Here is a 12,037-nt window from a genome sequence, read left to right on the forward strand (position 1 = left end):
GATCTGCAATACACGGGCACCGTTCCGTTGTCATTCCACATCACAGATGCGGACCCATTCATTTCAACGGGTCTGCAAATCCGGAGATGCGGAACGGACACTACGGAAGCATTACGGAGTGCTTTCTGGGGTTCCATTCCGTGCCTCTGCACCGCAAAAAGATAGAACATGCTCTATTTTTTTGCGGAACAGAGGGATCGCGGACCCATTCAAATGAAAGGGTCTGCGATCCCCATGAGCCTGCCCCACGGAAGGTGCCCGTGCATTGTGGACTGCAATTTGCGGTCCATAGCACGGGCTTCACACGTTCGTGTAAACAAGCCCTTACTAGAAGATTCTGTCTGTTTTCTTCCGGTTTTTTTTTCATGCAAATGAAAAATGTATGCAATTCAGATGGAATAAAAGAAACACTTTAGGCAAAATTATTTTTCACTGAACAGACTCTGACACGTTCCTTATCAATTGTGTGAAAGCAGTCTTCAGGTGTAAATCTGCTTTACACAGAATTGTATCAAATTTAAGCTATCTTTCCTTTCCGTTTACTGATTCTACATTTTATCTTTCCTAATCTTGCACTTCTAAAGTTAAATTCAGAATAACTAAAAACCAAACTTTTAGGTGATATCTGATTGTGTCTGTTTCTAAGAGCAACCAACAGAATTATGAGATAAGCAATGGTTATAAAATAAGACGCTATGGGGCAAAATAAGTAAAACAAAGTACTTAAAGTTACTCAACATGCTCTACAGATTTGGCAGAGGCAGGATTTAAAGAGGACCTTTCATCAGGCTAGCTCTAGTCTAATTATTATCCTACCTTATAGGGAGGCCCCCACTGATGCCATGGCACTTTTTTTTTTCTAAAGAACCCCCTGTTCATCCACTGTTGGCCCCCAAAATATATGGGGCCAACAGCGGACGAACGGGGGGTTCTTTAGAGAAAAAAAAAAGTGCCATGGCATCAGTGGGGGCCGCCTTATAAGGTAGGATAATAATTAGACTTGAGCTAGCCTGATTAAAGGTCCTCTTTAAAACAAATCAAATTATCAAATAGAAACTTCAGATTCACATACATAGGTAAAGTAAAGTAGACGTGTATCTTACATGAAGCTTATTCAGAAGAATGTATTCATTCACAGCGAAGAGGGTCACTTGAAAGAGAGTCATTAACATCACTTGCACAGGGCTTACTTTGCCCAGAACTCCTCCAAATGCGATACATACAGACGCCACACAGAAGTCAGCATTGATTAGGCTGAAAGACATCACATAAAATAATTTCCAGTTATTCAAATTTCCAAGAATTATAAAAAAAAAATACTCATCTTGATTACGCTATATTTAAGAGCAAATATATATATATATATATATATATATATATATATATATATATATATATATATACGCACACAGTTGTGTTCAAAATTATTCAACCCACAATGCTGTAAAGGGTTTTAGGGAATTTAGTGTACATTTGTAATCGTGTTCAGAATGAAACCTTACAAGGACTTTTTAAAGAACCAAATGCAACTAAAATGACATCAATTGTTTTTGTAATACAGTATTAAAAGGTTTTTTTGTGATTTCTTCATTGACACAATTATTCAACCCCTTAAAGACTACCACTCTTAAGAACAGAGGTTCATTCAAGTGTTTTCGATCAGGTATTGAAAACACCTGTGGATGTCAAGGAGCAGCAATCAAGCATAATAAGCACCAATTAGGCAGTGTAATGACCGACGACACGCACAGGGAGGAAAACAGGGAAAGCCCTGCCCAAGGGAGAGGGAAAGGTGGTGACCCCTAACTCACCTTGCGGCTGGCACCTGACTGCCCTGACGTCCCTAGACGGGTTCCTCACCCGTGCGGCGATCGCGTGCCTAAACCCTGGCTTTCCCTAATATGAGCCCTGGATAGTGAACAGGCCGGTGGGATCGCTAGTCCACACCACTATCACTAAGAGGGAAACACCAGGGAGAGGACAGACAAAACATACAAACACATACACCCAGGTGGGCGACCACAATAAACCAAAAAGGTCCAACAGGGATCTGGAGGGTAGCGTACTGGACCAACTACCAGCGAACGCAGCAACACAGCTCCAGAAGGTCAGAATAGATGTCCAGGCAGGAAGCTCTATCTCTGGCAACCAGAGAAGTGTGAGAGAGAAATATAAGGAGGTCTGGGAGTGCTGGACAAGGAACAGCTGAGGAGAAGGAGCTACGGATCCCTGAGTGAGCCAAAAGGGTTTGCTAAGCAAACCCAGAAAGCTACCATAAGGAAAACAGCCCTATCTTAAATAGAGCGTGCAGCCAACCGCTGCGACTTCCTGACCCCGGGTATAACTGAGTCAGGCGTGGTCCTCGACACCCTCGTGACAGTACCCCCCTCTCTACGAGGGGCCTCCGGACACTCAGGACCAGGTCTCCCAGGATGAGAGGCATGAAAAACCCGAACTAACCTGTCGGCGTTTACCTCAGACGCAGGAACCCACATTCTTTCCTCGGGACCGTAACCTCTCCAATGCACCAGATATTGAAGAGAGCGGCGGACCCGACGAGAATTAACAATTTTGGATATCTGAAATTCTAGGTTACCATCCACGACAACAGGAGGGGGTGGCAGCGGTGATGGTTCTAGAGGTGGAACATATTTTTTGAGTAACGACTTATGAAAAACATTATGAATTTTAAAAGTCTGAGGTAACTCCAGGCGAAAAGCCACGGGGTTGATGATGGCTACAATTTTGTAAGGGCCAATAAACCTAGGACCCAGTTTCCAAGAGGGAACCTTCAATTTAATATTCCTAGTAGACAACCACACATAGTCATTCACTCCTAGGTCCGGACCTGGCGACCGTCTCTTATCAGCCATGCATTTGTATTTACCTCCCATATTTTTCAAGTTAGCTTGCACCTTCTGCCATACCGATGAAAGAGATGACGAAAACCGTTTCTCTTCGGGAACCCCAGAAGACCCCCCCTCTTTGAAAGTACAGAATTGGGGATGAAAACCATATGCACCAAGAAATGGTGACTTGCCAGTGGATTCCTGACGACGATTATTTATGGCAAACTCAGCTAACGGTAAATATGATGACCACAACTCTTGGTTTTCAGACACAAAACATCTTAGATATGTCTCAAGGTTTTGGTTGGTACGCTCAGTCTGTCCATTCGACTGAGGATGGAAAGCAGAGGAAAAGGACAAGTGTACCCCCAAACGAGAACAAAAAGCTTTCCAAAATTTAGAAATAAACTGGGTACCCCGATCCGAAACAACATCGGAGGGGACCCCGTGAAGCTTCACGATTTCACTGACGAATACCTGAGCAAGAGTCTTAGCATTAGGTAGTGCGGGTAACGCAATGAAGTGTACCATTTTGCTAAACCTGTCCACTACTACCAAAATAACTGTTTTACCCGCAGACAAAGGTAAGTCAGTGATAAAATCCATTGACAGATGTGTCCACGGTCTATTGGGAATGACGAGTGGTAATAGAGACCCTGCAGGACGTGTATGTGAAACTTTTGCGCGCGCACAGGTAGAACAAGAAGACACAAAATCCAATACATCCTGACGCAACCTTGGCCACCAAAAACGACGAGACAATAGTTCCAAGGTTGCTTTACTACCCGGGTGCCCAGCAAGTGCCGAATTATGATGTTCCTTTAATAATTCGAAACGTAAGTTCAACGGTACAAACAATTTCTCTGAGGGGCAAGAGACCGGGGCGTCCCCCTGGGCCTCTAACACCCTCCCCTCCAAAACAGAGTGTACCGCAGAGACAACCACTCCTCTTTGTAGAATGGGTACCGGATCACTCACATTACCCCCTCCAGGGAAACAACGAGATAGTGCATCTGCCTTGGTGTTCTTTGCCCCAGGACGATAGGTAATCACAAAATTAAACCTGGTAAAACATAGCGACCACCTAGCCTGTCTAGGGGTGAGACGCTTAGCTGATTCGAGGTACAGAAGATTTTTGTGGTCCGTAATTACAGTGACGGGGTGGACTGCCCCCTCTAAGAAATGACGCCACTCCTCAAACGCAAGTTTAATAGCTAATAGTTCCCTATTGCCAATATCGTAGTTCTTTTCTGCTGCAGATAGTTTTTTAGAAAAGAAAGCACAAGGACGCCATTTGCCAGGAGACGGACCCTGAGACAGCACCGCCCCCACTCCCACCTCTGACGCATCGACTTCAACAATAAAAGGCTGAGAGACATCAGGTTGGACCAGTACAGGTGCTGAGGTAAACCTCTCTTTTAGAGAGGAAAAAGCAACTTTAGCGGCGTCAGACCATTTAGAAAAATCAGTCCCCTTCCTAGTCATGTCAGTAAGCGGTTTTACAATAAGTGAATCATTTTTAATGAATTTCCTATAGAAATTCGCGAAGCCCAAGAACCGTTGTAGTGCTTTGAGGTTCTCAGGAAGATCCCAATCTAAAATTGCCTGGACCTTCCTAGGATCCATACGGAAACCTGACGCAGATAAAAAATAACCCAGGAATTGTATCTCCTGAACGGCGAAGACACATTTTTCAATTTTAGCATATAATTCATTCGTCCGTAGGACCTGCAGTACTTGTCTGACATGCACCTCATGTGTTTTCAGATCGGACGAATAAATTAAAATATCATCTAGGTATATTACCACAAACCTGCCGATTAGATGACTAAAAATGTCATTAACGAAATGTTGAAAGACGGCAGGAGCATTGGTCAGACCGAAAGGCATAACTAGATTTTCATAATGCCCCTCAGGGGTGTTAAACGCTGTCTTCCACTCATCCCCCTCCTTAATACGAATCAGATTGTAGGCACCCCTAAGATCAAGTTTGGAGAACCACCTAGCACCCGCAATCTGATTAAACAGGTCAGGAATGAGAGGAAGAGGGTATGGGTCTCGGATGGTTATCTGATTTAATTCGCGAAAATCTAAGCAAGGACGCAGGCCCCCATCTTTCTTTTTAACGAAGAAAAACCCTGCAGCCACGGGTGAAGAAGAGGGTCTGATGTGTCCCTTAGCCAAGCTCTCGGAGATATAATCTTTCATGGCTTGTCTCTCTGGACCCGAAAGATTATATAACCTGGTCTTGGGTAATTTTGCGCCGGGAATAAGGTTAACCGGGCAATCATAAGGACGATGAGGTGGTAACTTCTGACAACCCTTTTCAGAAAAAACATCCTCAAAGTCCGAAATAAATGTAGGTAGGGTAGTTATGGAGGCGACTAAGCAATTGCTATTTAAGCAATTTTCTCTGCACTGCTCACTCCACTCCAATATCTCCCTGGCCTGCCAATCCACCACTGGATTGTGCGCTACCAACGAGGGAAGACCCAGCACTACCGGAGTGGGAAGCCCCTCCAGAACATAACCTGAAAGCATCTCGTTATGGTGGTCCCCTACCCGAAGGTGTAAATTATGAACCATGTGCGTGAGGTTTCTCTGAGACAGGGGAGCAGAATCAATAGCGAATATGGGAATGGGTCTCTGTAAATTACAGAGAGACAAACCCAAAGTGCGGGCAAAATGGGCATCTATCAAATTTACCCCTGCTCCACTGTCTAGAAAGAAAGAAATAGTCTCCGTCTTATCACCAAAAATAATAACCGCTGGCAACACAAATTGCGATGTACGTATGGAGGAAACTTATACCCCCCGGCTGACATCCTCCACACAGCCTGGGGTTAGTAGTTTTTCCGACGGTCTTTTGTTTCTGAGGAAAGAAGGACAGACATTAATGAAATGACCCCTCTCCCCACAAAAAAAACAAACCCCACGCCTACGGCGAGCCTCAGGAGGACGGACCTGACGAGTAGTTCCTCCTAGCTGCATAGGCTCGTCTAAGTCCGTACAGACTAACTGCTGCTTGGGAGGGGTTACCAATTGCTCCGGTTTTTTCAACCTGACCCTAAGGAGTCTATCTATTCGGATAGAAAGGGACATAACCGCATCAAGGGAAAAGGGGGTCTCATATAATGCAAGCGCATCCTTAACCCTTTCGGATAACCCAGAGCAGAACTGACTCCTGAGAGCCGGGTCGTTCCATTGGGTATCCGTAGCCCACCTACGGAATTCAGAGCAATACTCCTCTACTGGCCGCTCTCCTTGTAAGAGTCTCCGTAATCTTGATTCAGCCAGGGCGACTCGGTCAGGGTCATCATATATGAGACCCAAGGCCCCAAAAAACTCATCCACTGACCGAAGAGCCTGGGAATCAGTAGGTAAAGAGAACGCCCAGGACTGCGGATCCCCCTGCAGCAGGGAAATAACAATCCCCACCCGCTGATCTTCATTACCAGAGGAGTAAGGGCGCAGTTTAAAATATAACTTACAGGCCTCACGGAATGTCAAAAACTTGTCCCTTCCCCCAGAAAATCTGTCAGGGAGAGGGACCTTGGGTTCCGCAACAACCTGGTTACCAGTAGCAACCGCTGGGCTTGCAGTCAGTTGTAATTGCTGCTGTTGCTGGAGGACCGACGCCTTCAATCCTACCACCTCCAAAGACAGGCCATGAAATTGTTTGGACAGAGCAGCAATTTGATCCATACTGGATTCTAAGTAGGTAAAAAATAATTTTTTTTTTTTTTTTTTTTTACCTACACAAAATAATGGCCAGAGATAATGTAATGACCGACGACACGCACAGGGAGGAAAACAGGGAAAGCCCTGCCCAAGGGAGAGGGAAAGGTGGTGACCCCTAACTCACCTTGCGGCTGGCACCTGACTGCCCTGACGTCCCTAGACGGGTTCCTCACCGGTGCGGCGATCGCGTGCCTAAACCCTGGCTTTCCCTAATATGAGCCCTGGATAGTGAACAGGCCGGTGGGATCGCTAGTCCACACCACTATCACTAAGAGGGAAACACCAGGGAGAGGACAGACAAAACATACAAACACATACACCCAGGTGGGCGACCACAATAAACCAAAAAGGTCCAACAGGGATCTGGAGGGTAGCGTACTGGACCAACTACCAGCGAATGCAGCAACACAGCTCCAGAAGGTCAGAATAGATGTCCAGGCAGGAAGCACTATCTCTGGCAACCAGAGAAGTGTGAGAGAGAAATATAAGGAGGTCTGGGAGTGCTGGACAAGGAACAGCTGAGGAGAAGGAGCTACGGATCCCTGAGTGAGCCAAAAGGGTTTGCTAAGCAAACCCAGAAAGCTACCATAAGGAAAGACTTACATTACTCTTACCGGTAATCGTTTTTTCCCTTTAGCCTCCACAACGGCAGTAAACATAGAGATTATCCCGCCTTCTCAGGGACAGGAAACAGCTTTGTGGATCAGCCCATATAAGGCCCCCTCCCTCTTACCTCTCCAGTTAGTAACCTAGTACTCAGAGATAAATGCAAGGAAGGTTTAATAAAGAACAAAAGTAACAAATATCAGAGCCAGTCTGCTCTAACTTAGAAGAACATATATTTCATCAATAGAATATACACATAAGTATTTATACGTATTAAATAATGTATATCTATATATAGTAGATTTTTATTTATTTTTTTGGGGGGGGGGAATTCCTCCTGCCGTTGTGGAGGCTAAAGGGAAAAAACGATTACCGGTAAGAGTAATGTAAGTCTTTTCCCTACGCCTCCACAACGGCAGTAAACATGGAGGAAGTAACATAGGATAACAGCCTAGGGTGGGACAACTGCAGATAGGACCCTCCGCCCAAAGGCTAAATCCCTATTTGCAGAAACATCTAATCTGTAATGTCTAAAAAATGTACATGGATTGGACCATGTGGCTGCACGGCAAATATCCTCTAAGGAAGCTGAAGCACCCTCGGCCCAGGATGTGGCTAGGGCCCTGGTAGAGTGAGCTTTGAGAAACGGTGGAGGAGGAACACCTTCTGTCTGGTAGGCTAGATAGATACAGGACTTGATCCATCTTGATATTGAAGTCTTGCTGGCCGCTTTTCCCTTCAACATGTCCAGGTATTGAATTAGAAGTTGATTAGTCTTCCTAATCTCCTTAGTGGCTTCCAGGTATTGGAGGACACATCTCCTGACGTCCAGGTTATGAAGAAGTCTCTCTTTTTCGTTCTTTGCCTGAGAACAAAAGGAGGGAAGGATAATTTCCTGTTGGCAGTGAAATTTTGAGACTACCTTCGGAAGGAATTCTGGAGCATGTTTTAGCGTGATCCTGTCGTCTGAAATGGAAAGGTATGGAGGCAGGATAGAAAAGGCTTGTATTTCGCCTACTCTTCTGGCCGTAGTGATGGCTAGCAGGAATGATGTCTTAAGAGTAAGAATTCTTAAGGGTATATCTGTAATTGGCTCAAATGGAGGGTACATAAGCTTGGACAGTACCAAGTTTAAGTCCCAAGGAGGCACTAGAGATCTTAACCTAGGGCGAATCCTGACGGCCGCCTTAAAAAAACCTTTTTATTATTTCCATGTTAGCCAGTTTACAGTCCATAAATACACTCAAGGCTGCTATCTGAACTTTTAGTGTACTTACTGCGAGGCCTTTATCCAACCCTGCTTGGAGAAAGTCCAGTATGAGGGACATCTGAGGTTCTCCTGACGGGTCGTATTTATCCTTCCCGAAGAGCAGAAAGGATTTCCAGGCCCTTAGATATATTTTCGAGGTGACCGGTTTCCTACTAAGAAGTAAGGTGGAGATCACTTTCCCGGAGAAACCTTTTTTCCTCAGGATGTTTCTTTCAGCCTCCAGGCCGTCAGACGGAGTTGGGTGACTTGAGGATGAGAAACCGGACCCTGAAGTAGAAGGTCTGGGCGAGGAGGGAGGATCCAGAACTCTTCTCCTGCTAGAATCTTCAGGATCGGAAACCATGATCTGCGGGGCCAAAATTGAGTGATCAGGATGATTCGTACTCTTTCTTCCAAAATCTTTGCTATGACCCGCTGTATGAGGGAGAACGGTGGGAATGCATATAACAGGACTGGTGGCCAGGGTACCGAGAGCGCATCCACCTTTAAGGGTTGATCTTCTACTGCCCGAGAGTAGAAATTCGGAACCCGTTTGTTTTTTCTTCTGGCGAACAGGTCGATCTTCGGCGTTCCCCACCTGGAACAGATCTGCTTGAATACCTGAGGGTTTAGCATCCACTCTCCTGCGTTTAGCTGGTCCCGGCTGAAGAAATCCGCCACCTTATTCTCTTTTCCTCCCACATGGGCTGCTGAAAGGGACTGAATATTCTTTTCTGCCCAACTGAAGATTTTTCTCACCACCAGGGCTAGCGATAGGCTTCTTGTGCCGCCCTGTTTGTTCAGGTACTCCACTGTTGTAGAGTTGCCCGACAAGATCTTTACATTCCTCTGCAGGAGGGAGGGTGTAAATGTTTTCAGGGCTTCTCAAACCGCGGACAATTCTCTCTTGTTGGAGGAGGCTTTTTTCAGAACAAGACTCCACTGGCCTTGAGCTAGTTTCCCTTCCATGTGGGCTCCCCATCCTTGTTGGCTGGCGTCTGTAGTAATAACTACGTGGTCTGATGGTCTCCAGGGTACTCCTTTCTTTATCAAGAAGATCGGGGAGTAAAACCCTTTCCCCTGTTCCTGCTTTGGGACTGGGATGATGGCCCCTTTCTCCAGCAGAAGTCTCAACTGATGATCCATAGTTTGTTGGCTTATCTCCCCCGGACGAGGGTTCTCCATATATCTGTCTGGTGGGCAGGTTTTTAACTCTAGACTGTACCCGTTTTTTATGACTGACAGAACCCATGGAGAGGCCTGGATATTTACCCAGGCAGGATAGAATTGGGACAGTCTTCCTCCCACTACGCTTTTGGCGTCATTGAGTAGAGGTGTGGGCCGATTTGTCAGGGTTAAACAGGAACCCTCTGCCTTTACCCCTATTGGACTGCCAGGCTGGTCTAGTGTCCCTTCTTTTTTGGTCCGGCCTACCCTGGTTCTGGGACCGAAAGGACCGCCTTTGTTGAAAAAATTTTGATTCTGTAGGAAAGCCCTTTTTTCTATCTGAAGCTTTCTCTAGAATGTCGTCCAAGGCCGTACCGAACACCCTATCTCCCTCACATGGCAGAGTGCACAGCTTGTTCTTGAAGGCTGTGTCACCGGACCAGGTGCGTAACCATACTGCTCTTCTAGCAGAGTTAGAGAGGGCAGCAGATCTGGCTGAAAGCTTCACTATGTCTGCTGACGCGTCTGCCATAAAATTAGCGGCCTGTTTTAGCATAGGTATAGAAGCTAGGATTTCTTCTCGTGGAGTGCCTGACTCTAGATGTTCCTCCAACTGTCCCAACCAAAGGCCCAGGGTTCTCGCCGTATAAGTTGCAGAGATCCCTGGTCTTAGAGTGGCCGTAGAGGATTCCCACATCTTTTTAAGGAGGTTTTCACATCTTTTGTCCATCGGATCTTTAAGAAGGCCGAGGTCTTCAAATGGAAGGGCAGTTTTTTTGGAGATTCTTGCTACCGGGGCATCTACTTTAGGGGTCTTATCCCAGGCCACAGAATCTTCTTCCACGAAAGGGTATTTTCTCTTTAACCACTTAGAGGCGGATTGTTTTTTCTCAGGGTCTCTCCATTCTGAGTGTATTAAAGCCCGGATGTTAGGGTGGACGGGAAAGACTCGTTTTTTCTTGTCCCCTAATCCAGCAAACAATTGGTCCTGTACTGAAAGGGGTTCTCTGGGCTCTTCCAGGCTTATTGTAGCCCTAAAGGTTTTCAGTAGGGAATTAGTCTCCTCAACTGAACAGAGAGGTTTACCGCCTGCTTGATCTGAAATATCCGAGTCAGACCCAGAGGAAATTTCACCTTCATCCAGGTCAGAGTCCTGCACATTAGAGACTATGGCTCCTGAGGTAGATGGTCTGGGAGACAATGTAGATAACTTAGCTTCTACAGCTGCACCCACTTCTTCTCTGATTATGGTTTTCAGACTTTCAATTAAAGGTGGGGTCTCCTCTGACACAACCTTGTCACAACACTTTTGGCACATAGATTTCTTGTATGTACCAGACAGCGATTTCTTGCACATTACGCATTTTTTCTTCAAAGGTGGATCCTTTTTTGAGGATTCTTTACCCTGAGAGACACAAAATTTGAGAGGAAAGTTTTATCCTTAGTCTCTAAAGAGAAGGGTAAAGAACCACCACCAAGGAGACCCCCATACAGGATAAGGCACCCTGTTATTTAGTAATGGGAGGAGGCTTACCGGGCTAGAGGGCCTGGAGGAATCTGTGGGCCGCCTGGGCGAATCGTCAGCTTGCTGGGACATTCTCAGGAGAAGAGCGCAGGAGCTGCATGGAACGCCGGCAGCCGCGCTCCTTTACTTCCTGGTTCCCACTGATGACGACATTATGCTCCACCCCCCCTCGCGTCACGCGCCGGCCTCCGACGTCACATAGAATTCAACTGCCGGCGCGCGCGCATAGGGGAAATGTGTGGGGAGCGCTCCCAGGCCCAGGAACGCTCCCCCGGCTCGCAGAAACAGGGCCGGTCCGCACTGGACGCGGGTCCAAAGCCCGGGGTGGCCAGCAACGCTGGGCTTAAACCACAGGGAAGGAGGAACTTCTTGCAGAGTTCCGCGACCCTATCCCCTGCCTCAGCCCTCCGGCCAGAGCCGGGATAACAAACCGAAAAGGCTGGGCGCGTGACTGATCCGGCAAGTCCTGACCTTCTGAGGGACAGAAAAACAACTGGAGAGGTAAGAGGGAGGGGGCCTTATATGGGCTGATCCACAAAGCTGTTTCCTGTCCCTGAGAAGGCGGGATAATCTCCATGTTTACTGCCGTTGTGGAGGCGTAGGGAAAAACAGCCCTATCTTAAATAGAGCGTGCAGCCAACCGCTGCGACTTCCTGACCCCGGGTATAACGGAGTCAGGCGTGGTCCTCGACACCCTCGTGACAGGCAGATTTAAAAGGACTGTGATACTCAGCTCCTTCTAGACATTTACTGGTGTGTTTACAAACATGGTGAAGTCAAGAGAATGGTCCAGGAAGACAAGAGAAGAGGTGATTTCTCTTCACAGGAAGGGCAATGGCTATAAGAAGATTGCAAAGATGTTAAACATACCAAGAGACACCATAGGAAGCATCAGTCGCA

At 46.6% G+C, this 12,037-nt stretch overlaps 1 protein-coding gene across 2 annotated transcripts in view; it reads right to left on the reverse strand.

The window, feature by feature from the left end:
• The window catches only part of RHCG (Rh family C glycoprotein), a 236,359-nt gene that overhangs the window by 59,074 nt on the left and 165,248 nt on the right, over positions 1-12,037 (reverse strand). For both annotated transcript variants that reach the window (XM_040414158.1, XM_040414157.1), the window contains exon 3: positions 1,104-1,254. In XM_040414158.1, coding sequence (XP_040270092.1) covers positions 1,104-1,254 — 151 coding nt within the window. The remainder of the gene's footprint in view (positions 1-1,103; positions 1,255-12,037) is intronic.

The sequence above is a fragment of the Bufo bufo genome, chromosome 1 (genome assembly GCF_905171765.1).
Source record: "Bufo bufo chromosome 1, aBufBuf1.1, whole genome shotgun sequence".
Classification (NCBI taxonomy): domain Eukaryota; kingdom Metazoa; phylum Chordata; class Amphibia; order Anura; family Bufonidae; genus Bufo; species Bufo bufo.